This window comes from Carcharodon carcharias, chromosome 3 (genome assembly GCF_017639515.1).
Source record: "Carcharodon carcharias isolate sCarCar2 chromosome 3, sCarCar2.pri, whole genome shotgun sequence".
NCBI lineage: Eukaryota > Metazoa > Chordata > Chondrichthyes > Lamniformes > Lamnidae > Carcharodon > Carcharodon carcharias.
Window position 1 is genome coordinate 161,816,551 of NC_054469.1, and position 27,029 is coordinate 161,843,579.

At 40.2% G+C, this 27,029-nt stretch overlaps 1 protein-coding gene across 1 annotated transcript in view; it reads right to left on the reverse strand.

Annotated features, from left to right (window-relative positions):
- Positions 1–602: 602 nt before the first annotated feature.
- The window catches only part of ice1 (KIAA0947-like (H. sapiens)), a 152,251-nt gene continuing 125,824 nt past the window's right edge, over positions 603–27,029 (reverse strand). Inside the window, exons 15-19 of the mRNA XM_041183929.1 lie at positions 25,520–25,680; positions 18,678–18,868; positions 17,605–17,711; positions 8,538–8,636; positions 603–3,952 (exon numbers count right to left, since the gene is read on the reverse strand). Of these exons, the coding sequence (XP_041039863.1) occupies positions 3,756–3,952; positions 8,538–8,636; positions 17,605–17,711; positions 18,678–18,868; positions 25,520–25,680 (755 nt within the window). The 3' untranslated portion in view covers positions 603–3,755. The remainder of the gene's footprint in view (positions 3,953–8,537; positions 8,637–17,604; positions 17,712–18,677; positions 18,869–25,519; positions 25,681–27,029) is intronic.

Genomic DNA, 27,029 nt, shown 5'->3' on the forward strand with positions numbered 1-27,029 from the left:
CACAGCATCATCTTGTGAATGGCCATATTTAGGAGAAGGGGTTGTTCATGTAAAAATGCACCAGACATCATTTTTAGGTAACTAAGTAGGCAACAGCCAACAGGCCCCAGTTGGTCAATGTTACCTAAGATGGACACATGAGGGTGTGCAAAAGCTGCACTTGGATTTCCATTGTATATTTATTTGTATGGATTGATTTGATCCACAAATAACACTCCCATTAAGTACCTTGGAATGTTTTAAACAAATGTCGCACATTTCATGTGGTAAGTTATTGATGAGAAGAGAGCACTGGTTCAGCTCAGTATTTTGCCTGGGTATCTTAGCAAAGAACGGCAAACGGATATCAAGGCATGAAACCTACGAATGTGTATTATTTTAAAATAGTACATGTCATTGATATCCAGCCGTAAAAAAAAATCACCTGCCAAATCCAAATAAAAAATAATGGTTGATAATCAACCAATATTGTGGTGAAGCATGTAACGTGGGAAAAGCTGAAAAAGAAAGGAAGTATTTGTCATTGACATATTTTTCTATTACACTTTACCTTACATTTCACTTCTGACCTATCTCAGAACATTGCTCACAAAAACAAGAAACATGATTCAATATTTTACTTTAATATAAAATGCGTTGCACATGAAAATTCCAGAAGAATTTGTATAAAAAGTTATTAAAAAAAACTCAAAACAGTGTTATACATTATAACCAAGTAATCTTTTTTACACAACCCAAAACCTACATTGCACCTGTGACTTTTATATATAATAAACATTCCCAAATGGAACAAAATATTTAGAAACAAAGTTTCATCTAATTACAAGCATTCACAGAAGAAAAAAAATCACGTTTTTCACTATGAATAACCATATGTACATAGCTATAAGAAAGTATCATTTTAAACTAACCTCTGCCAATCTGGGGACTTAAGGGACTCAACACAATATCTACATTGTTACTTTCTGTAAAAATTCGGACTTGCTTATTCAACAATTTAAAAACAAATATAGCTGAATCATCAGGGTACACAAGCACAAACATACAACACTAAACAATGTATGGTCTGAGGTGAAATAAGGTCATTTTCATTTGGAAGTAAATCTGTGGTCAGATGAGCTCTGGCAAAATAATTTAAAAAATCATTAAGTTCCAGATTTTTATTATTATTGTACCATTCAAGTGCCCAGTATTTGTAAGTGCAGCATAACCAGAAATACCACTTGGAATGGTGGCATACTAGGAAATAATTTAACTTGTGACATAAGCAAGAACATAACACACACTCTCCCATTAGGCCTGCTCACAATATCCTCAAAAATACTACACTGTGGACTAATGTGCACATCTCACAATTCCCAGTCGGCCATCCTGTCCAAATTTCACATCAGGGAACTTGTTCGATTTACAGAGCTGACACTAAGGATGTTAACATTTTCATTGATTGACCACACAGCTGGAAACACAGATAGATGGTGGCAAAGGATGATACTAAGGGACAAAAATACTTGTTTCTGTTCTGCAACACCACACCCCCATATTTTTTCTGTTGACAGTTTTCTCCCTTTCTTCAAAGACAATGATTGATAGAGATACAGTTCTGTTGCATCATGCAAGGGCTGTTCTTCCTTCTGAGTCTATACACTGAGCATTGGCCGTATGTGAAAACATTTTAGCTAAAATTCACTGAGCATTGATCAGCAACAGATGAAGGACACTGAAGCCAACAGATCGTCATTGAAATTAATAAATTAAGCGCAGACAAACCATTAAACTTGAAACAGTCTTGGTCTGTAGGAGTCCATGCTGTACTATGAAATGCATTTACCCATGGCACAATTAAAGAAGTCAGGAAAGTTGGGGATGAAGTCATCTTTTCTGAGTTTGAACTTTCTAATTTGTGACAAGTGGTGAGACCAGGATAAAAAAAAAATCTCCTGATGCACCCTGGCCAGTGATTACTGTATACATCCTGAAATTCTCAGGAAGTCTGAAGGTATGAAACATTTTTCAGGATTGAAAAAGCAAATAACGCTGTGTGGCTTGTCTAATGGGTCCACATAGTAAAACAAAATGTATACCAAATGGTCAATTGCTTTGGGAACATGTGGTAAATTACACTTCACCAATGGTAAGGAAACAATAATGCCTTAACTCCAGAAATGTTCTCACCCTCAATCATCTCTTCTTGCTTTCTCTCCTGTGGGCAGTTACTCAGAGGAGTACAGTGCCAAAGATCATCAGTAGCCCTCAAATCCCTTTGGGCCAAATGCCATTCTGTTGACACACACTTTTCAGTGGGAAATCAATGGATATCATCCAGAGCAAAATTCCTGGCTGATAGTTTTTTCCCTTGGTATGGCCGGATATGGCACCCTATAGCTATCCAAATCTTTGACTAGGGTAAAAGAGGTGAAAAAAATGTCCAGATTGGAAATTGGTTGCCATGAGGTTTGAAGTTATTTCCCAGTAGAAGGAAAGCATATCCATTGGTTTCTATTCAACAAATGATCTCTCTCTCTCTGTTCACTTACCCAAGTTATTTTCTAGACTTGTAATTTTGGGTGAAGGCCATAGTCCTCAGCACATTTTTACCTAATTTTGTAGCTATCACTTGATTTTTTTTTAGGCATTAGTGTTAATAGTTATGGAGAAAGGCCAGGGATGTGGGGTTAATTGGATAGCCTCGTTCAAAGAATCAGCTCAGTGGTTAAATGGCCACTCTGTTTTAAGATTCAATAATTCTATGGGTGTTCAAGATCATGATAGGGGAAGATATGACATATAATCAACAAAAAAGATTAGTGAGACTGAAAGAGCAGCATATTGTTGTGCTGCAACTCACCAGACCCAGGCGGTTAGAACTGTACTCTTTCAAAGATGCAGAGTGAATAATATGATTTTGTACAGCACACCCCTCACATCCCTGACCTGGCCAATAATGATTTGTTTTCAATAATGCATATTATGGTCATAATCAGCATTGTTTATGCTGCGAAATAAAACACTGGGGGAATGGCTAAGATTTAAAAAGGTTGCAAATGCTGGCTACCCAAAATAAAAATAAGGAATGGTAGACTTCTACAGTAGGTTAAGCATCTGAAAAAAATCCTTTTATGTACAAGCATTCACAGTTTTTCAGGATTATGGTTTAAGGTTCACTTTGAAATCCTGACTTCCAGCACTTGTCAAGGAGCACCTGACTTTCAATGATTAGCCAATTTAAAACATTTTAAAAACACAATCTCGTGTTTGTGCATCTCAATCAAAACAAGTTTTGAACTCCTGCAATCTGAAAATTTATTGCAACAAGCTGAACTTTTCATAGAAATGTTTAATTATCATAAATGTGGTCTGATCTTTTCTGTTTTAGGCACAGAATTTTTAAAAAATCTGAAGAAAAGTGAGGTTTAACACAAAATTTATAGATATCCTTGACAAATTATACTGTAAATATATCTCCATTTTCAGGTAAACCACAGCATCACAATTCCAGGATGTGTCAAAACTTAATTCCAATCTTTGCATTAAGAAAACGCTTTTTCTGGGGGGTGGGGGGTGGCAGAGGGAGTGGGTTTAATACTAATGCCATATTCAGAACTGTTAATATCTACTGTACACTGGTTTAATTATCAGGTATTGTAAGGTACAGGTTATTACCTCCAACTGAAAACACATTTTTTGAACATCAGTTTCCCAACAGTGATCATCTCTGGTTGACAAATTTTTCATCTCAAGAGCTTGCTGGATGCACCTCATGGATTCGTTACTTCAGAATTTAATCTTTGACAAAGAATCTCCAGTTCCATTAGGCAGTTGCTTGCCGCAGAAGGGATTAGTTCAGTTACTGATGCTTTCCATGTATGTAGGGCCTCTAGGGCTCCCTCAGGATTACTAGGAGCTAGGTCATAAACTGCATAAACTGCTGATAACTGTACAGGCCATGGGACACCTGGAAATGTCACAGAGCAGAAATTATGATCACAAACTACTCAATGCATAACATATGTAATATGTATTGTCAGTTCTGTTCTTCTGTTCACAATCAGTAATAGTAACTTTGGACTAGATCATTTTCCTACATGCCGTGAAATCTGGACAAATCTGTGTACCTAGGCAAAAAGTGCCCAGATACTTCATCAATGGTGGAATAGATACTCTCTTTCCACAAAATTATAGCTCCAGCACTGTTCAATTTGACTCTCTTTGTTAAGTTAAACTTAAGTTCCAGGTAGTGAAAAAGATATTTCCTAAGCCATCCAGCTTTCTTCTCATTGCTTCTGACAGTTTAAAAACAAGCAAGGAAGTTAAACATAAGAAATAGGAGGAGTAGGCCATTTGGCCCGTACAGCCTCCTCAGTAAGTTCATGGCTGATCTGACTGTGTCCTTAACTCCACTGTTCAGCCTGCCTCCATAGCCCTTGACTCCCTTGTAAATCAAACTCTGTCTAATTCAGCCTTGAATATACTCAATGAACCTGCCTCTACTGCTCTTTGGGGTAGAGAATTCCAAAGACTAATGATCTTGTGAGAGAAGAGGTTCCTCATCATCTCAGTCTTAAATGAGAGACCCCTTATTTTCAAACTTAGACCCCTAGTTCACGAGGGGAAACATCCTCTCAGCATCTACTCTGTCAAGCCTCCTTAGAATGTTATTTGTTTCAATAAGATCACCTCTCAGTTTTCTAAACTCTAATGAGTATAGGCCCAACCTGACCAACCTTTTCTCACAAGAAAACTTGTTCACCCCAGAAATCAACCCAGCGAACTTTCCCTGAACTGACTCCACTAGAGGTATATCCTGCCTTCAGTAAGGAGACCAAAACTGTACACAATACTCTGGTATGGTCTTACCCATGCCCTGTACAGTTATAGCAAGAATTCCCTACTTTTATGTTCCATCCCCTTGCAAAAAGGCCAACAGTCCATTTGCCTAATTACTTGCTGTACCTACATGCTAACTTTTCTTGATTTGTGTAAAAGGACACCCAAATCCTTCTGTATTGTAGCATTTGGCAGTCTCTCAACTTAAATAATATTTAGCTTTTTAATTCTTCCCACCAAAGTGAACAAATTTACATTTTCCTACATTGTACATCATCTGCCAAATGTTTGCTCACTCACAACTTATCTATTTCTCCTTGCAGACTCTGTGTGTCTGCCTCACAACTTGCTTTCTTACCTATCTTGGTATGATCAGTGAATTTGGCTACAATATATTCTGTCACTTCATCCAAGTCATTAATATAGATTGCAAATTGTTGAAGCCCCAGCGCTGATGCCTGTAGCAAACCACTAGTTACAATTTGTCGACCTGAAAACGATCCATTTGTCCTTCTCTTTGCTATTAGTTAGCCAATCCTCTATCCATGCTATATTACCCTGAACATGATGAACTCTTATATTGTGTGTTGTGGTGTGGCACCTTATTGAATGGCGTTAGAGATCCAAATACCCCAAATCTACTGGTTTCCCTTTATCCAGTCTGCTTGTTACATCCTCAAAGGACTCCAATATGTGTGAGAAAGACAATTTCCCTTTTATAAAACCATGTTAACTCTTTTGATTATATTATGATATTCCAAATGTTGCAATGAACAGGAGATGCAAATACATAAACATAAGAACAAGGAGCAGCAGTTCGGTCCCTTGAGCCTGCTCTGCCATTTAATAAGATCATGGATGATCTGATAGTAACCTCGAATCTGCATTCTGCCTACCCTGATAACGTATCACCCTCTTGCTTACCAAGAATCTATCCACATCTGCCTTGAAAATATTCAAAGACTCTGCTTCCACTGCCTTTTCTGGAAGAGAGTTCCAAAGACTCATGACCCTCCGAGAAAACATTTTTTTGCCTCATCTTTGTTTTAAATGGGCGATCCCTAGTTCTAGATTCTCCCACAAGAGGAAATATTCTCTACACAATGACCCTGTCAAGACCCCTCAGGATCTTGTATGTTTCAACCAAGTCGCCTCCTGCTCTTCTAAACTCCAATGGATACAAGCCTAGCCTAGATACAACCTTTCCTCATAAGATAACACACCCATTCCAGGTATTAGTCTGGTAAACCTTCTCTGAACTGTTTCCAATGCATTTACATCCTTCCTTAAATAAGTTGACCCATATTGGATACAGTACCCCAGATGTGGTTTCACTAGTGCTCTGTATAACGGAAGCCAAAACCTCCTTACCTTAGTATTCAATTCCCCTTGCAATAATTGATAACATTTTATTAGCTTTCCTAATTACTTGCTGTGCCTGCATACTAGCCTTTTGCGATTCATGCACTAAGACACCCAGATCCCGTTGCATCCCAGAGCTCTGCAATGTCTCACCATTTAGATTACATGCTTCTCTTTTATTCTTCCTGTCAAAATGGACAATTTCACATCTTTTCATATTATACTCCATTTGCCAGGTATTTGCCCACTCACTTAACCTATCTATATCTTTTTGTAGCTTCCATATGTCCTCTTCCCAACTTACTTTCCTACCTAAAGAACATAACATACTGAGGAAACATGAATAATCAAAAAATGAACATTGCTGCTAAGCTTATTTAGAACCAATATTTTTTCATTAATGCATAAAAATGGCAACACCAAACTCTGTCTCCTACAACTGAAAAAATGTTTGTATATATATTTTTGCTGCCCAAAGTCATATGTGTAGAAATTCCAACTTTCATTTTCCAAGGTAATCAAATTAGTGACCACAGGCACATAGAAAATGTGCTGTAAATTAATTTCAAGAGCCTGGCATCTATTCAAGAAAAAGTACATTTACTTTCCATTTTCCAAGGAGAGGGCATAGGCAGTATTAATGAGATGCTTAAATAGCTGCCAGTGGAGTGTCTTTTAATGCCACAATTAGATTGGTGTAAACTAGTTTACATACTAGACATCAATTTGATTCAGTTTTTCGTATTGCGAAGGTTGTAGCTTCAAGAAACATTCCAAGGCTTACGACTCTATTAAGTAATGTATTATTGGAAGCACTGTTCTTGGAATGTGATGTTAAATGAAGGCTCTGCATGCTTGTTCATATAATTAGGAACATAGGATCAGGAGTAAATGCACATAAACATTTGCAGTAAACAATAAAACAATCCCAAGATATGCCCATTTCAGAAAGAAAAAAGACATTTCCTCATTCAGTGAGCAAAGAGAAATTCTCAGACAGGGTGCTACAAAGGAATATGTACTATATTTACCACATGTTCAACCCTTCAAGCCTTTTCAGTTAATCCGTTAGGTAATAATTGATCTGTATCTTAACTTTATTTGCCTGTATTGGTTCCATATCCCACAATAGCCTTTGTTGATAAAAATCAGTTCTGAAATTGTTGATTGACCCTAGTCTCAGATTTAAATGAATGTTAGGGAATATCACAACATTATTCAAAGAATGGCAGGGTCTCTTTCTCTAATCCTATCCAATAGTTATATTCATGGTTGTTTTGTGGGGTCTTCCTGTGTGAAAAATGCTCACAATATTTACCTCCATTATAAGTCATTGTTATTCAAATAATTAACTTTACATGAAATACTTTGAAATATTTGATAGACAAAAAGGTACTTACGTAAATGCAAGTCTTTATTTCGTTTAATGATAAAAATGCACTCTCACTTGCACTTAGGTCATTATTCTTTTAAAGGTACTGCTCTTCCATGGTAAAGTTAAATCAAGTTTTGCATTTTCTTTTACATAGCCATCTGATTATCATTTTAAAAATTCAGCCTTGGCATATGGACATCACTTACAAGGTGAGCAATTATTGCCATTCCCTGTTGCCCTTTAGAAGTTTGTGATCAGGCTTTTACTTGAACCCTCACAGCCTTCATGAAGGAGCCTACTACAGCAGAAGCTTACCTCAAAACTCCCAAGAATGTCCAAGAGGCATTTGACAATGCTGTCAGTAGGGAATTCCATGATTTTGACCCATTTGAATCATATTGGCTGGCAGCTGGGGGTGGGACTTCCTGTCTACTCCTGTTTCTATTCCTTATGTTCTTATGTTGCGCCCAAATGAGCATTAAATGGCTGTGGGACAGCCTTGATTAGTGGTAAAGCATTCTCTGCTGACTTCTCTGGTGACAAGGCAGGAAACCCTGCCACTGGGAAAAAATCTGCCCGAAGCCCTTCTTGCAAATAAAATGTGAAATGTTATCTGCTTTTGACATACAGCAACATCGGTTCAGAAAGTGCACCATGCAACAATGCAGAAAACAAGACTGAATAATCAATGGGGTGGGAGGTTAAAATTTTTTTTTAATTCATTCATGGGATGTGGGCTTCGCTGGCTGGGCCAGCATTTATTGCCCAACCCTGGTTGCCCTGGAGACTGATCATACTGATTTTAAGCTTAGTTTTTAACAGAGATAAGCCGTTCCAGTTTCTTCTATTAATGATTTAATAAACAGGATTTGCGTAGTATACAAGCAATCATCGAAGTCACATGATCCAGTGTTCAACAGGATTCAAAACTTAAGCAAGAAAGTTCCTTCATTGTGCCATTTACAAGGACACTTACCTTCTTGAAAAGCCTGTTCGAGGAACTTGTTTATCACTGCAGCCATGTTTTTTACAGCTACTGAAGATTCTTTCTTCAGTCCTTGCTGACCCAGGTGTCCTTTTAATTAAATAAAACTCAGTTAAACATAAATATGTGTAACATCACAATTCTGTGATGTCTTAAAAGAGGCCTGGAATACTGAATACTTTTTACACACAACATAATACAAGATGGTCACTTTTACTTAATTACTTTCCCCTCCCAAAGAAAACCTTGAAAATATGGTTACCATCTCTGGCACGCTGAAACGCATCACCCTCACAATTCTCCTCAACAAAGAGGATATGCATTACTCAATTTAACCACAGAATCAACAGACATATAGTAGTGGCAGGACCACACCTATAGTGATGAATCAAATGAAACAGAGCAAAATACCAACACAGAACCATAACTCACTACCATAACCTGCCTGGGGCATCCTCATGCCAGCTCTAAATACACACTACCTGTATTGCTGCAACAAACTATCAAGAACATAATAACAAAAACGTTAAAATATATTTAAAAATTTGCTCTTAGTTATCAGATTGAAAAGGGCACAAATAAATGTCAATAATGACAGTTAACACTGCTTTTTCACTCAGTATAACCATGCATGCATGTATCCATGAGGGGACGTTATGTTATAGAAAAACATACTTCAAGTACACCACAATTGAAGTTCACATAGCAAGAAAGCAGAGTCAAATGTTCATCGTTGGACATGAGTAAAATACTGTGGATGCTGGAAACCTGAACTAAAAACACCAATGCTGGAAACACTCAGTACGCAGCATCCATGGAGAGAGAAATGTAGTATAAAGGTCTGGCACAAATAGGGTTAATGTAGGACTGAGTACAGTACCGCTCAGACAGCAACGTAAGAAGGCACATCACCCAGACACAGGGGTCAGTGTGTGTTGAGCAGAGATATGTGTAGACCTAAGCAGGAGACAGCTCCTAGCTTACTATACATGTGAAAATAGTTCTGGGAGTTAGTAAAAACTTAGTTAACCTACAGAAGACTACAAAGACTTCTTTAAGGCATACTGATCTGTAACAAACACTCCACAACATGGAGGCAACAATGGTATAAAAACCCAGATAAAAAAATCTAAAATGCAAAGACAAACCAAAATACTGGTTTGAGAGAAAATTCAACAAAGCACTCTAGCCTAAAAGAAGCTCCAGGAGAAGCGGAGGAAAAATCGCCAGAAAAGATTCCAGAAAAAGACTTGGGAGCTGAAGGCAGGATTTAGAATTCCATACTGCAGCAGAAGACCCCATTGAATCTCCTTTGGAAGTCCAGCTTCAGTGTGCAGAGTCAACAGAACCTGCAATAGTGAGCTAAATTTTTTAAAATTCCAGGCTGCAGCAAGTCTTGAGAAATCTTTAAAGTAATTCAATGTCAGAAGTGCCATTGGTAAGAAACCTGCCGCTAAACCCGATCCCCGAGTCAAAGCTTGAACACGTGGTGTCTGAGATCGTCCAAAAAAAGAAAGAATTAAATATTTTGAGAATGTCGCTACTGACCAGCTCAGTAAAAAGCAAGCAGAAGCACCAATTCAACAGACTCGTGAGTCTGAAAAGTAAAACGCTGAAAAAAAGAAGTCTGCGGGGAGCCAATCCAGGCAGCCATTGTTAATTTTTTTTGAATACCACCACCATTGTCATGTACAGAGCCCGCAAAATCCAGCAAGCATGAAAAATCCCTTTGTTTCTGAGTGAACGGCAATGCCATCTTGAAATTCAGATTGCTCCTAAAGCTGAACACACACCTTCAAAATTTTTTAACATGGATCAAATTCCACACTTCCAAGTCAATTCGGCCTAATCCAAGGCCCAGCCCAATCTCAAAATTGGGGATTTTGGAGGAAAAAATCCTTAAGATACAGCATCACTTCAGTTTAAATAAAAAGTCTGAAGACCTGTCAAAGGAAGATCTAACTCTGGAAAAGGTAACCCAGATAGTTGGACATGTAGAACCCCATTAGCAGTACAGGACAATCTTAAGAGGAGAGAAAACAACATTGGGCAAATGTTAACCCTCAGTTCATTTTGCTAAGCCACAAAGGCACAGGGACACAAATTCAGGGAAAGCAATACCGGAACAGGCCATGCCTGCGCTGTGGAGCGAACAGCACCCATAGGCGAGATCAGTGTCCTGAAAGTGCAACCCAATGCTTTCAATGCAATAGGATGGGACAAAATGACAAACTGTGCAAGGCAAAAACTCTGAGACGCATGGAAGGCCAAAAGATGATCCACGAGGTTGAGTCTGCAAACCCAGAAGACACATAGCCATGCTTCTTGGGTGAGTTCAAGGGTCTTGGTTCCTCATTTTGGAATGCGGACATTTCTGTAATGGTCATCTAACACATTTTAAATTAGATATAGGAGCCAGCATAACAGTCCTGTCGGCTGAAAGAACTCTGGCTTCGAACAACGGACACACCAATTTAAAGGACCGGAGGAATCTGGCTTCCAGTCATTGGTATGATCCTGAAACCAATGAGGTATGGTGGCAGGCAGATCTTCGAGCTGATGTATGTCATCCATAACGAGCCTCTCTCTCTCCGGAGCAGGGGTGCCTGTGTGGCCTTGGATCTCCTCAAAACAGCAGATGATGTCAATACAATCACTGTAATTAACCAAAGAGAGCTGCATGTTTCCGAGTACTCAAAACAAAAGAAGTGTCCTGATGGGACTTCAGTGCAGATTTGTCCATTCTTTTTACAGGTCCTGGAATATCCTCAAACGTCAGACTAGCCAACCACTAAGAAGGTAACCATGATGGCTCCAGTGGAACAGGTGATGAGAATGTTTAGCAGTCTGAGAAGCCTCTACCTCCGGCTCTGATTATGGTACAGCAGGTCTACACTGCAAAAACTGTGCATAAGCTGCAAGTCCTAGCTGGCATGCCAAAGCCACAAGAGATGCTGGAACCTGGTACCAGCCTTCCATCCCTGACAACAAAAAACAGAGATGAGTGTACCACCAAATCTTATTCTCATCACAGGAGCACCTGGCATTGACATAGACACTGGAAATGACAATGGCAATCTCAACCTTGTCGACCCTGCAAAGCCCGCCAAAATTGGGAGCGCTGTCTCACAGACCAGTCAAGCAACAGCCTGACATAGTCATCCTCATGGAATCATACCTTACAAATAATGTCCCAGATACCAACATCACCGTCTCTGGAGATGTCCTGTCCCATTGGCAAGACAGAACCAGCAGAGGTGGCGGCATAGCGGTATGCAGTTGTGAGGGAGTTGCCATGGGAGTCCTCAACGTCAACTCTGGACCCCATGAAGTCTCATGGCATCAAGTCAAGGAAACCTCCTGCTGATTACCATGTACTGCCCTCCCTCAGTTGATGAATCAGTGCTCCTCCATGTTGAACACCATTTGGAGGAAACACTGAGGGTGGCAAGGATGCAGAATTTACTCTGGGTGGAGGACTTCAATGTCCATCACCAAGAGTGGCTCGGTAGCACCACTACTGACTGAGCTGGCTGAGTCCTAAATGACATAGCTGCTAGACAGGGTCTGCGGCAGATGGTTAGGGAACCGACAAGAGTGGCCTGGATGAGGAGTTCTTAGAATGCTTTTGAGATAGTTTCTTAGAGCAGCATGTTCTGGAACCAGCCAGAAAGCAGGTTAATTAGATTTGGTATTGTGCAATGTGACATGATTAATTAATGACCTCCAGAGTAAAGGCACCGCTAGGTAGCAGTGACCACAATATGACTGAATTGTAGATCCAGTTTGAAAGGGGGAAGAGTGGGTCTAAGACTAGTATCTTAAACATAAATAAAGGCAACTATTTGGGGATGAAAACTGAGCTAGCTGAAGTGAACTGGGAAATGAGGCTAGAGGATAGATCAATAGAGGAGCAGTGGCAGACATTTAAGGAGCTGCTGGCTGGCAAGTCTCCGGGTCCCGATGGACTACATCCTAGGGTCTTAAAAGAGGTGGCTAATGAGGTAGTCAATGCATTGATGTTAGTTTTCCAAAGTTTGCTAGATTCTGGAAGGGTTCCATCAAATTGGAAAGTAGCAAATATAACCCCTCTATTCAAGAAGGGGTGGGGCAGAAAACAGGAAACCATAGGCCAGTTAGCTTGATGTCTGTCATGAGGAAGTAATAAGAATTGATCATTAAGGAGGTTGTAGTTGGGCACTCAGAATAGCTGAAGGCAATTGGGAAGAGTCAGCATGGTTTTGTGAAAGGTAAATCACGTTTAACTGATTTATTGGAATTTTTTTCAAAGAGTAATATACGCAGTAGGAGCCTGTAGACGTATTGTACTTGGATTTCCAGAAGGCATTTGATAAGGTGCCACATCAAAGATTATTACAGAAAATAAAAGCACATGGTGTAGGGGGTAACATATTAGCCTGGACAGAAGATTGGCTGACTGGCAGAAGCAGAGGGTGTGTGCTTAAATGGGTCTTTTACTGATTGGCAAGATGTGACGAGTGGAGTCAAACAGGGGTCTGAACTGGGGCCTCAACTTCTTACGATTTACATCAATGACTTAGACGAGGGGGAGTGAAGACATAGAAGTTACATTTGCAGATCACACCGAGATAGGTAGGAAAGTATGTTGTGAAGAGGACACAAGGAGGTTGCAGATGGATATAGATAGGTTGAGTGAGTAGGCAAAGATCTGGCAAATGGAGTTTTATATGGGAAAATGTGAAGTTGTTCACTTTGGCAGGAAGAATAAAAAAAGCACAGTATTACTTAAATGGAGAGCAGCTGCATAGTTCTAAGGTGCAGAGGGATCTAGTTCATGAGTCACAAAACATTAGTATGCAGGTACAGCAAGTAATTAAGAAGGCTAATGGAATGCTATCCTTTATTATGAGAGGGATTGAACATAAAAGTAAGGATGATATGCTTCAGTTATACAGAGCACTGGTGAGACCGCACCTTGAAAACTGTGTGCAGTTTTGGTCTCCTTATTTAAGGAAGGATGTAAATGCGTTGGGGGCGATTCAAAGGAGGTTTACTAGATTGATACCTGGAATGAGTGTGTTGCCTTATGAGGAAAGGTTGGACAGTCTGGACTTGTTTCCACTGGAGTTTAGAAGAGTGAGTGGAGACTTGATTGAAGAGTACAAGATCTTGAACGGCCTTGACAAGATAGACGTTGAAAGGATGTTTCCTCTTATGGGTGAGTCCAGAACTAGGGGGGCACTGTTTTAAAATTAGGACAGAGATGAGGAGAATTTTTATCTCTCAGAGAGTTGTGCAACTATGGAACTCTGTCTCAGAAGGTGGTGGAGGCGGGGTCATTGAATATTTTTAAGGCAGAGGTTGATAGATTCTTATTAGGCAAGGGAATCAAAGGTTATCATGGTTGGATGGGAATGTGGAAATTGAAACACAAGATCATCAGCCATGATCTTATTGAATGGTGGAGCAGGCTCGAGGGGCCAAATGGTCTATACACTTTCCTATTGTTCTTATGTTCTAAGAGGGAAAAACATACTTGACCTCATCTTCACCAACTTGTCCACCACAGATGCATCTGTCCATGATAGTATTGGTAGGAGTGACCACTGCACAGTCATTGTGGAGATGAAGTCCCACCTTCACGATGAAGATACCTTCCACTGTCTACCACTGTGCTAAATGGAATAGATTTCGAACAGATCTAGCAACTCAAGACTGGGTATCCATGTGACGCTGTGGGCCATCAGCAGCAGCAGAATTGTACTCGAGCACAATCGTAACCTCATGGCCTGGCATATCCCCCACTCTACCATTACCATCAAACCAGGGGATCAACCCTGGTTCAAAGAAGAGTGCAGGAGGGCATGCTAGAAGCAGCGCCAGGCATGCTTAAAAATGAGGTGAAAACCTGGTGAAGCTATAACACAGGACTGCTTGAGTGCCAAACAGCATAAGCAGCAAGTGAAAGATAGAACACAAAGTGATCTCACAACCAAGGGGTCAGATCTAAGCTCAGCACTCCTGCTCTATCCAGTTGTCAAAGGTGGTGGATAGTTAAACTGCTCACTGGAGGAGGACGCTACACAAATATCCTCTTCCTCAATGATGGGGGAGCCTAGCAGATCAGTGCAAAAGATAAGGCTGAAACATTTGCTACAATCTTCAGCCAGAAGTAATGAGTGGATGATCCATCTTGGCTTCCTCCGGAGGTCCCCAGCATCACAGATGCCAGTTTTTAGCCAATTCGATTCACTCCATGTGATATCAAGAAACGGCTGCAGGTACTGGATACTGCAAAGGCTATGGGCCCTGACAATATTCTGGCAATAGTACTGAAGATTTGTGCTCCAGAACTTGCCACGTGCCTAGCCAAGATGTTCCAGTACAGTTACAACAGTGGCATCTACCTGGCTATGTGGAAAATTGCCCAGGTATGTGCTGTACACAAAATGCAGGACAAATCTAACCCGAACAATTACTGCCCCATCAGACTACTCTCAATTATAAGCCAAGTAATGGAAGGGGGTCATCAACAGTGCTATCAAGCGGCACTTGCTCAGCAATAACCTGCTCTGCGATGCCCAGTTTGGGTTCCGTCAGGGCCACTTGGCACCTGACCTCATTATAGCCTTAGTCCAAACATGGACAAAACAGCTGAACTCTCAAGGTGAGGCGAGAGTGACTGCCCTTGACATCAAGGCTACATTTGACCAAATGTGGCATCAAGGAGCCCTAGCAAAACTGGAGTCAATGGGAATCAGGAGGAAAATATTCTACTAGTTGGAGTCATACCTAGTAGAGAAGTAAAGAAGATGGTTGTGGTTGTTGGAGGTCAGTCATCTCACTTCCAGGACATCACTGCAGGAGTTCCTCAGGGTAGTGTCTTTGGCCCAACCATCTTCAGTTGCTTCATCAATGACCTTCCTTCCATCATAAGGTCAGAAGTGGGGACGTTCACTGATGATTGCGCAATGTTCAGCACCATTCGTGACTCCTCAGATACTGAAGCAGTCCATGCCCAAATCAGCAAGACCTGGACAATTTCCAGGCTTGTGCAAGTAACACTCGTGTCACACAAGTGTCAGGCAATGACCATCTCCAACAAGAGAGAATCCAACCATTACCCCTTGATGTTCAATGGCATTACCATCACTGAATCCCCCACTATCAACATCCTGGGGGCGGGAGGGGGATTCCATTGACCAAAAACTGAACTGGACTAGCCATATAAATACTGTGGCTACAAGAGCAGGTTAGATGCTAGGAATCGTGTGATCCTGACTCACCAAAGCCTGTCCACCATCTACATGGCACGTTAGGAGTGTGATGGAATACTCCCCACTTGCCTGGATGAGTGCAGCTCCCGCAACACTCAAGAAGCTTGACACCATCCAAGACAAAGCAGCCCGCTTGATTGGCACCACATCCACAAACATTCACTGCCTCCACCATCGACGCACAGTAGCAGCATTGTGTACTATCTACAAGGTGCACTGCAGGAATTCACCAAAGCTCCTTCGACAGCACGTTCGAAACACACGACCACTACCACCTGGAAGGACAAGGGCAGCAGACAGATGGCAACACCATCATCTTGAAGTTCCCCTCCAAGTCACTGACCATCCTGACTTGGAAATATATCGCATTTCCTTCACTGTCACTGGATCAAAATCCTGGAACTTGCTTCCCAACAGCACTGTGGGTGTACCTACACCACATGGACTGCAGCAGTTCAAGAAGGCAGCTCACCACCACCTTCTCAAGGGTAACTAGGGATGGGCAATAAATGCTGGCCCAGCCAGTGAAGCCCACATTCCATAAATGAACTTTAAAAAAGCCTCAGAGGACATCAAGAACATTTGGGGGTTGGGCAGGTTGGTCATTAAGAGTGGCGGGATTCGGGCACTTGGTGGTGGGCGTCGGGCCCTCGGGAGAGGTGGGCGTCGGGCCCTCGGGGGTGGACGAGGCCGGGAACTCAGGAGTGGGGGGGTGAGGCGCTTTGGGGGGGGGGGGTTCGGGCACTTGGGAGCAGTAATCATGTGCCCACAATGTGGGGGGGTTTGGGCACTTGGGGAACTGCACATAGGTACCACAGATATTTGCACTTCCCAGGCAGTTGCTGTGCAAACCGTACCTGCAAACTTCGGGTGGGGGTTCCTCATCACATCTTTGGGGTACCCCAGTTACGACACCCTGGAGCTCGAAATCACGGCCCTTAATGTTTCCCTTTCTCCATAGATGTTGCATGACTTGCTAAGAGTTTTCAGCATTTTCTATTATCGATCTCAGGGCAACAGGCAATAACTGCAGTCTTGCTGGGGTTGCCCAAATCAAAACTTTCACTTGTATTTATTCCAGAGTGTGTGCAAAAAAATGGGAACTTTGGGCTCAAAAAGCAAAACCATACTGCTCTTGTTTGGAAGTAAACATTCCGGGCTATTAGCTTATTCTTCTCAATAAATGGAAGGTATCAAATAAAACAATGCACTAACAGTAAGCATAGATTCACCATTTCTCTTTCAAATACCATGACAGCCAAATTTAGCAAGACAATCAAAATAACCTTTTATATATGCTAGCTCTGTCATAACAGTGTCAATTTACATGAATGCACTGGCTAATCTCTAAAATAGTAGATAGGGCACCAAAATGTTGCCAAAGCCATCTGGTTTCCTCTATTATTTAAATAAAATTTTCTTGTGATTTTTTTGGATGACAGAAACATTTGATTTTGCATTAGTGACTACTTTTGGATGTTTATTTGCAAAAAAGATGTTCAAATTAATTTGGTATCATCTATTGGGAACCTTCTAAAATTAAGCAGCATGTTCACAAAGACAAAAATCTCAATACCTGCTGCCCTACAAAATAGAGTTGATGTTCATTCAGGATTAATATTTTGAAACATCTTTTGCGTGAAGGTTTGCTTTCATTTAAACATTTTGCCATAAAAGCAAGGGTTTAAAAAGCAAAAGGCATATGTGGCAAAACTTATAATGAGGTGCAGGAGATGTATTTGGAGTACTACATGATTAGCAGGATCTTCAACTAAGTTAAATACAGTCAAGTTAATTACCAATAAGTCTCATGATGCCTGCAACTGTGACATCCCGAATGCATAGAATACTATTCTGTCCTTTTCTGTGTTTCATCCACTTATCCATCACAGGCCAGACCTCCTTCCTGAAAGGAAAACCATAACAGAGAAATCAACCACTATCAAGGACGGAAAAATGCACACTATAAACTTTCCAACAAAAATATAAATAGCATTATATAGGGAAATACTATCAAAGAAAAGCACTTAAACTTCTTACACGTTTGCCATTTCACTGAACTGGAAGTAAAATGGATGCTCTTAGTTATATCATGCAAAGGGAAATTTTGCAGCAGTGTGCCCAACCAGCTGCTGTTGATTTCCTTATGGTTATCTGAGAGGTTGGCTGTTAGCCACAAATTTGAATTGAGCAGCCATTTTAAATTATAAATATGAACAATTATTAAAACAAAACTGTCATGGTTTCTGGAGGACCCTATAGAATTATGGATTTCCAGGCTGACAAGCAAGGCAATGTTATGGATGCATTTCAGATAATACAGTTCTCAATTTGATGCTGCTATGTGACTGAAACCTTGAAAATGCTGACAAAACATTAAAATTATTATTTAAACTGACTTGTGCTGTTTACACCTCTGAAGGCTTCAAAATGCTCAGTTGTCACCCAAGTGACCACGGATATCCAAATACATGTACTGTCCAGCAAATGTCACTGAATAGCAATCATAAGTATGAACCCTGACTTATTTTTATCCTGTCCAAGCCTGGGGTGCTGACGATAACCGTAGTACCTAACCGCAAGCAGCTAACTGTTCGGCTCAATTATAAGCTGAGCCATGGAGCAAGCTGTACCATGTCGTCTTTGCCTTTTCATAGCAATTAGAGCCCTGGTAGGAGCTGGTGGGTTGTATACTGATATCAACTTGGAAAATATAATGATTGCTATGTAAATCACTTTGATTTAATCAAGTACCAAAATCTATGCGTATGTTAGATTCACTTAAAATAGTTATATGGTTATTTGAAATCAATAGTATTCTGTTTATTTTTCATGTCTTGGAGCTCATTAGTCTAAGCTATCTGTAAAGTACCTTATGAAGCAGTTGTGTGTCCATGTCCATGGCTGTTGAGAACACAGCAGATCTATAGCATAAATCAGCTCCCACATATCTCCATTAAAATCCATTCCGTATTCATTACTTATTTGGAATCTCACTTTAGGACTCTGCTGCATTGCTATAAGGAAACTTGAAACCAAAGAGCTAACATCTAGAGGTGGATTCTGAAAATCAAATAATAAAATATTAAAAATTAAACATTTCCAGTATTTTGAAGATACAGCTTCATCAATGAACTCTACAGAAATTGGCGAGCAGTGGATAACTCAATATGTTTTCACCTCTGGAAATAGGGATTGAATTCAGGTAAACAGATTAGGTAACATTTTCACTCTCTGATGTGATGATATCTAAATGTCAACTATGGCTCCCCTTTGTTTTAATTATTAAAGGCTGATACTGTAACTATATGAAGGAAGGGTAAAAAGGAATTCCTGAAATGTGTACAAGAGAGTTTTCTTGAACAGTATATTTCTATCCCAGCAAGTAAGGAAGCAGTGTTGGTTATAATTCTGGGAAATGAAGTAGGACAAGTGCAGCATGCTTTAATGGAAGCACATTTGGGGGAAGAGTGATCATAATATTGTCAGATTTAGAATAGTTATAGAAAAGGCCAAGGTACAATCAATTATAAAAATATTTAACTGGAGGAGGGCCAACTAAAAAAGTATCTGGCTCTGTTGAATTTGAATTAAAAATTGGGAGTCAAAACAGTAAACAAACAATGGGAGGCCTTCAAAGAAGAGATGGTTTGGACATTTCTATGAGGGAATCCAAAGCTAAAGCTCCCTGGATAACTAAAGATACACAGATTAAAATGAATCAGAAAAAAGAGGCTTATGATATTGTAAGGTTTATATTACAGTAGAAAGCAAAACTAAATATAAAAAGTAAAGAGGAGATCTTAAAAGGAATAAAAGTGACAAAAACAGAGTATGAGAACAGATTAATGGGTAACATAAAGCAAACCCGAAAGTCTTTTATAAGCAAATTAGGCTCAATTAGGTACACAAAGGAAAGGTGGGGCCAATTCGAGACCAAAAAAGGATACCTTATCAAACCTGAAGTACGACATGAGTACTTTGCACCTATCTTCACTAGAGATGAGGGTGTTGCCAATGTGGCAATAAAGAAAGGGGCAGTAGTGACATTGATATTGGGTAGGATAAAAATAATGTAAAAGTTGGCATTTAAAAGATTGGCAGTCCTCAAAGTGGAAAAGTCACCTGGTTCAGATGGCATGCATCCCAGGTTACTGATGAGGGGGGGATGGGGTAAGGGTTGACTTTGTGGGGGCTCGGGCCAAAATCTCTTTGGATATAGGGATGGTGCAGAGAATCAGAGGATTGCGAATGTTACACTCCTGTTTGAAAAAGGGATGCATAAGCCTGGCAACTACAGGCCAATTAACTTAACATCAATAATGAGGAAACTTTTAGAGGCAATAATGTGCAGCACAAATAATTGTCATTTAGAAAAGTATGAGCTAATAAATGAAATTCAGCATGGATTTGTTAAAAGCAAATTATGTTTGGTTCACCTGCTCACATTCTTTGAAGAAACAATGATGAGGGTAGTGAAGCTGATGTTCATGTATATGGACTTTCAAAAGGCATTTGACAAAGTGCCACGCAATAAACTTATTAGCAATATAACAACTCATGGGATTAAAGAGTCAGTTGCACCACAGAAACAACATTAGCTAAGGGACAGAAAGTAGACAGTAGTGATGAACAATTGTTTTTCAGACTGGAGCTGCGGTCATCAGTGGTCAGTAGTAGGATCACTGCTCTTTTTGATATACGTTAATGACCTGGACTAGGGTATACATAGAATATCTTCAAAGTTTACAGATGATACCAAGTTCAGAAATGTAGTAAAAATTTAGTAGAAAGACTTCAGGAGGACACAGACAAAGTTGCAAACAAGGTGGCACGTCAAATTTGGACATATCTGTCCGACATCCAATACTGGATGAGCAGATATTTTCCCTTAAGCACAGACATTATTATCTAACCAGCGACTTTATCCATTCCTCTGGCAACAGACAGGCTGAATCATACTGCAGCCTCTGTCATATTCAAGGTCAGCTTCCAACCAAGTATCTGTGCAATCAGCTGTGGCTTAGTTGGTAGCACTCTTGCCTCTAAGTCAAAGGTTCCAGGTTCAAGTCCCACTCCAGGACTTAAGCATAAAAATCAAGGCAGGCACTCCAGTACAACAATGGAGGAATGCAGTTCTCTTGGAGGTTCTGTCTTTCGCACAAGACGCCTGCTCTCTCTGGTGAACATAAAAAATCCCATGGAATTATTTTGAAGAGGAGCAGTGTAGTTATTGCCAATGTTTATATGCTAATATTTATGCCTCAATCAACATTATAAAAGCAGATTATCCGGTCATTATCACATTGTTTTACGTGGGAGCTTGCTGTGTGCAAATTGGCTGTTGCATTTTCTACATTACAACATGACTGCATTTCAAAAGTGCTCCACTGGCTATAGAGAGACATTCGGTGGTCATTAAAGGTACTATAAATGCAAACTTTTTTTTTCTTTTTATCACCAAAGCTGCCTATTTTCATCTTGCTGGTATTGTCCGGCTCCATCCCTGTCACAAGAATAGGAGATAGGAGCAGGAGTAGACCATGTGGTCTTTCGAGCCTACTCTGTCATTCAATGTGATCATGGTCTTCACTCCACTTTTCTGCCTGTTTACCATATTCCTTAATTTCCCGAGAGGCCAAAAATCTTACATATATTCAATGATAGAGCACCCACAACCACCTGGGATAGAGAATTCCAAAGATTCACAACCCTATGAGTGAAGAAATTTCTCCTCGTCTCAGTCCTAAATGATCATTCCTTTATCCTGACACTGTGCCCATGTTTCAGATTCTCCAGCCATTTTGGAAACAGCCTTTCAGTATCTACCCTGTCATGCCCTGTATGTATGAATGAGATCACCTATCATTCTTCTAAACTCCAGGGAATACAGGCCCAATTTATTCTGCCTCTTGCCATAGGACAACCCTCTCATCCCAGGGATCAATTTAACAAACCTTCGCTGTACTGCCTCCAATGCAAGTATATGCTTCCATAAATTTGGAGATGAAAACTACACACAGCATTTCAAGTGTGGTCTCACCAAAACCCTATACCAATTTTAGTAAGATTTCTTTATTCCTGTACTCCAATCCCCTGCAATAAAGGCCACCATTTGCTTTCCTAATTGCTTGCTGTACCTGCACGCTAATTTTGTTCCTTGTATGAGTGTACCCGAAACTCTCTGAACATCAACATTTACAAATCTGACGCCTTTTAAAAAATATTCGTTACTATTGTTATGCCCAAAATGAATAAACTCACATGACCCCACATTATACACCATCTGCCAATTTGTTTGCCTCTCACTTAATCTCTTTGCAGCCTGTGTGTCCTCCTCACAGCTTACATTTCCACCCAGCTTTGTATCATCAGCTCAGCTGCTGCAGAAACCCTCATTCATGCCATTTGTACCTCTATGCTTGACTATTCCAACACACTCCTGGCCAGCATCCCACATTCTACCCTCTGTGGACTTGAAGTCATACAAAACTCTGTTGTCCATGTCCTAACTTGCACCAAGTTCCTTTCATCCATCACTATTTGCTGACCTACTGTGGCTCCCTGTTGAACAACATCTTGATTTTGGAGTCCTCACCTTTGTTTTCACGTGAATCCATGGTCTTGCCATTTCTTGCCTTTATGGACTCCTCCAACATGACTGTATTGTTCCACTTCTGGCCTCTTGGACATCCCTGATTTTAAGCATTCCATCACTGACTGCTGTGCCTTTAACTGCCAAGGCCTTGTGCTCTGAAATTCCCTCCGTGAACCTCTCTGCCTCTCATCATCTTTCTTCCTTTACAACGTTCAAGGCCCATCTCTTTGATCAGGCTTCTGATCATCTGCCATAATTTCTCATGTTGCTTTGTTTCTAATTTTGCTTGATATGCTCCTGTGAAGTGCCTTGGTTTGTTTTACAATGTTAAATGCTTTATATAAACACAAGTTGTTGTTACCAGAGAATTGCAAAGTGATACAATTTGATAGAAAGAATAAGGGAGGCAAGGTGAACTAAATGGTACAATTCAAAGGGGGTGCAGGAACAGAGACCTCGGGGGACTATGTATACAAATCTTTGAAGGTGACAAGATAAATTGAGAGAAGGCTGTTAAAAGAACACCTATGGGATCCTTGGTTTGATGAATAGAGCACAAAAGTAACCTTTATAAACCTTTATAAAATACTGGTTAGACCTTGGCTGTGTATTATGTTTGATTCTGAGCACCACACTTTAGGAAGGATGTCAAGGCATTGGAGAAGATGCAAAAGAAATTACTAGAATGGTACCAGGGACTAGGGACTTCAGTTATGTGGAGATTCTGGAGAAGCTGGGATTGTTGTAAAAGGAGATTCGATACCAAAATGTACAAAATCATGAATGGTTTTGACAGATTAAATAAAGAAATAAAGATAATTTTTTTCCAGTGGCAGAGGGTGGGTAAGCAGAAGACACGGATTTAAGGTGTTCAGCAAAAGAACCAGAGGTGGTATGAGGATTTTTTTGTTAAATGCAGTGAGTTGGAATACACTGCCTGAAAGGATGATGGAAGCACTCAAGTAACAAATGAGAGAGGATAAATATGCAAAGAGAACAAAAGCAAGCAGAGCTATTGGGATAGAGGGGTGTGATTATTTGGATACTTCTATCAAAGAATCAGCACAAATGCCAGAGACCAAATGGCCTCCGGCTGTGCAACATTACGTTATAATTCACCTGCAATCTTTGGGAGTCTTTCTGCTATATGTGTCTTTGGGCAAATATTTGTGACTTGCCTACCCATTTGATTTTGACAAATGTGGGATTATGGCGCTCAACAAAAAGTCAGCGACACTGCTCCAACTCCTGCATGAGCTTTATATAAAATGATTTTGGCCAGTCTCAACATAGTTTCCCCTTCATACGTACCTCAGTATAAAGTTACCCTGAATGTAGTTTCAAATAGGACTCAACTGAAGCCACACTGCAGCTCTCACAGCCCTCTCTATAGTGGCCACAGAAGAGAATGTTTCCTCAGAATCACACCCAGCGCTCCAACTTTAACTCACCTTCCTTGACCTCACATCCTGCTAACCGATTCCTGAAACTTTCCAGGAATGCAGATATTCAGTCATGAAAACATACCCCTGTATCCCTCTAACGAAATACTCCTGATGTTATATAAGCCAAAACAATCTTCCAAACTTACTTCCCATATCTCCAACTCTCTCAGACTGTAATGGAGACCTCGATATTCCTCCTCCTCCATTCAGCTGATAGCAGAACATGTCCCCAACCGGGTTGGCACCCTTACACCTAAACAAAGTTTCTTCCACCTGACCAGGTAGGGCCTTGACCAGATCAAATTGTGGCCCACTCTCATTCCCAAAATACAAATTCGACTCTAACCTGCCAATCTCTCACCCCATTAAGATTGGATCCCAGTCCTAGGCCAAAATGACAACAAATTTCATCTCCAACAAATTAGCTACCCCTTTTTGAAACAGTGACCCTGTCCATAAATAGCCCCTTCCTGCAATGTATTGCAGCCAGACAAAATAGCGGTATTCGCACCCCTCACAATACTGAGAGCAAAATGCAACCTTAAATTAAAAAAACAACCTCCCCATCCTTCTCCTCCCACTTAGTCTTGCCTTCCCTTTCGCTGCATCATTTCCTCCCTCCACCAACGCTGCTCTACCATCCCCATAGTACTAAAGCCGTCCCCATAAACTCTTCTAATCATGTGTGACAGCTCGCCTTTAATTCCACTTGATTTGAGGAGTCCATTTAATCTCGATTCCATGTGCATAAGCAACTGTGGCATGACAGTAATTTTATACTGTTGGAAATTGATTTATATCAGTAAAAAAAATCTTGCATTCAGCACACATCTGTCACACTTCAAAGCATCTCAATTTGTTACAGATGTGAGACAATTGTTTTTGAACTGCAAAGGGAAAACGGCAACCATTACATGATGGAATATTCTTACTGAAGCCAGAAATTTATAAGCAGTTTCAACTATTGTCTGATTGACTTCAATATGTGACAAAAAGGTGCAATTACCAGCATTTGTCTACACTGGCCTTTTCCTACCACTGCAGGTTAGATCAGCAGTTAAATATGCTGCAGACCCCTGACTACAAATGAGCAGTGCCATGACAGATTCTGATTAAAAAGTCACAGATCTGATACTTTAACTCTGTTTCTCTCTCCACAGATGCTGCCAGACGTGGTAAGAGTTTCCAGCATTTCTGCTTTTATTTCCAATTTCCAGAATCTGCAGTATTTTGCTTTTGTGTCCGTGAGAGGTCTGTTATTTTTCTTCTGCATTTTTAATTACCATGCTTGTGGTGACTGATCTGGAATATTTGTAATTCTACTTTCAATACTATCTTTGCAAAGATGATTAGTCTTACAAATAAAGTGAAATTCGGGAAGTTGCAGATAACATGACACTTATATCGCTGCTGACAATGAAAGCACCAAAATGATGGCTTAACAACAGCCTGCAGCTAATGTGATATCACCTTCTAGTTCCTTGCACCAAAACTAAAAATATGTGCCTAATTACTTGATTGATAAATTTATTGGCCAACATCTTTGCTCCTATTAAAAAACAAAGAAGGAAAATGCTACTGTGAAAAGTGAAAGATTCTGGCTACTTATAGCGAATCAAATAAAGACTTCCACAACGCACTAAGATTGAAAATATAATAAACAGACTGTACCTTTTCCCAATTGAGGTATGCATTCAAACAATTCAGAACATCTCCTTTGGCACGTTGCTTGGCAACAGCTTGCATAGCTTTATTAACTGGTCCTTGCGTAGAAAATATGTTCTGCCAAACACTTAAGATGAGCAACAACAGTTTGCTTGAATCTGGAAAGTCTGGAAAAATAGCATTATCAAATAGAAAGACTGGTATATGTTGTGAGCAAGGCAGTAAAAATCTATGACCTGAACACATATGACACATGCAGAATTGCAATGAAAAGAGTATTTTCAGATGAGATGAAACATAATAGAATTACACACCAAGCAAAGTTCAGTGCTACAAGACATTTGGAGAAGCAGAATTTTGGACATCAGCTTCACACCACACAAAACAGAACAATTCCAGTTGAATTAAAAACATTGAATGTTTGTTCTGTATACATTCTTTCTGATACTGTTTGAAATATACTGGAGTCTCAATATATCAAAGTCTGAGGTACCTGGCAAAAACTTAAAAATATCAAGTCTTTGATTATACATAATTTCTGCTTCTGGTCTAGACTCACTCATCTGCATTTGTAGGCTGCTTGTATTTATTACAGGGAAAGATATTTAGTGTTTATGAATCTCACCTAACATCAATGTTGTCGCAATGTCGTATTTTGACTTCAGTGCTGGTCTGCCAGTCTCTTGCTCTCCATTATTCGGCACCTTGTCAGCGTACAATGTAGTATCCTCCCCTGTCTGACTCTATGCAGTATAGGAAGAGTCAGAGTGATTCTGGGAGTTTGAACAGTTAGTGCTATGCTATGCTGCTGCGTTTGCACTAGGTTCATTTGCTTGAATTTGCAGGGGCTCAGCAATGTAGGAAACTTGGGCTCTCGACATTCGTTGTTCACGAGTGGGATTTGGATTTTAGGGCACATGCTGAGCAGCAAAGAGGGAAGATCAGCAGACCGGCATTGGAGTTGACATCTGATCAATTATGGGGCAAGACATATGTATTGATATTTCAGGCAGTCTGAGGATGGGTCACAACCCCACAGTGTTGAGGCGAGGGGATATAGTCAAGTAAAACTCAATGCAATTTAATCATAGGTACCAAAACACTATATCAAGCCGTCAGTATATTAAACACTCCAACGTAAGACATGTCCTGCAATGTGGCTGGTTGTTCTAAACTAAGGCAATGAAAAAAAAATTCTATTTGCGAAAAGAAAATAAATACTGTACGCTAATTTCCTACTGATGAATTTCTAGTAATTATCCTATAGTGCAATAAAAAGCTTTTCCAAGACTGGATTCTACCACTTCTCAGATCTTTTCTTTCCCCCAACACACATATTCAAATGCGATGGCTCAAACGAGGTGGTAGAAAGTGGCCATATACTTTCCTGTTGATGCTGCAAAAAAGAGTATTTTTTCATACTGAACGTAACCCTTTCCTTCTTTCTGCCAGCTGATAAATATTCCTACAAATACAAAATGGTGATGGAGGGGTGCAAAAGGAGAGTCATGATTAT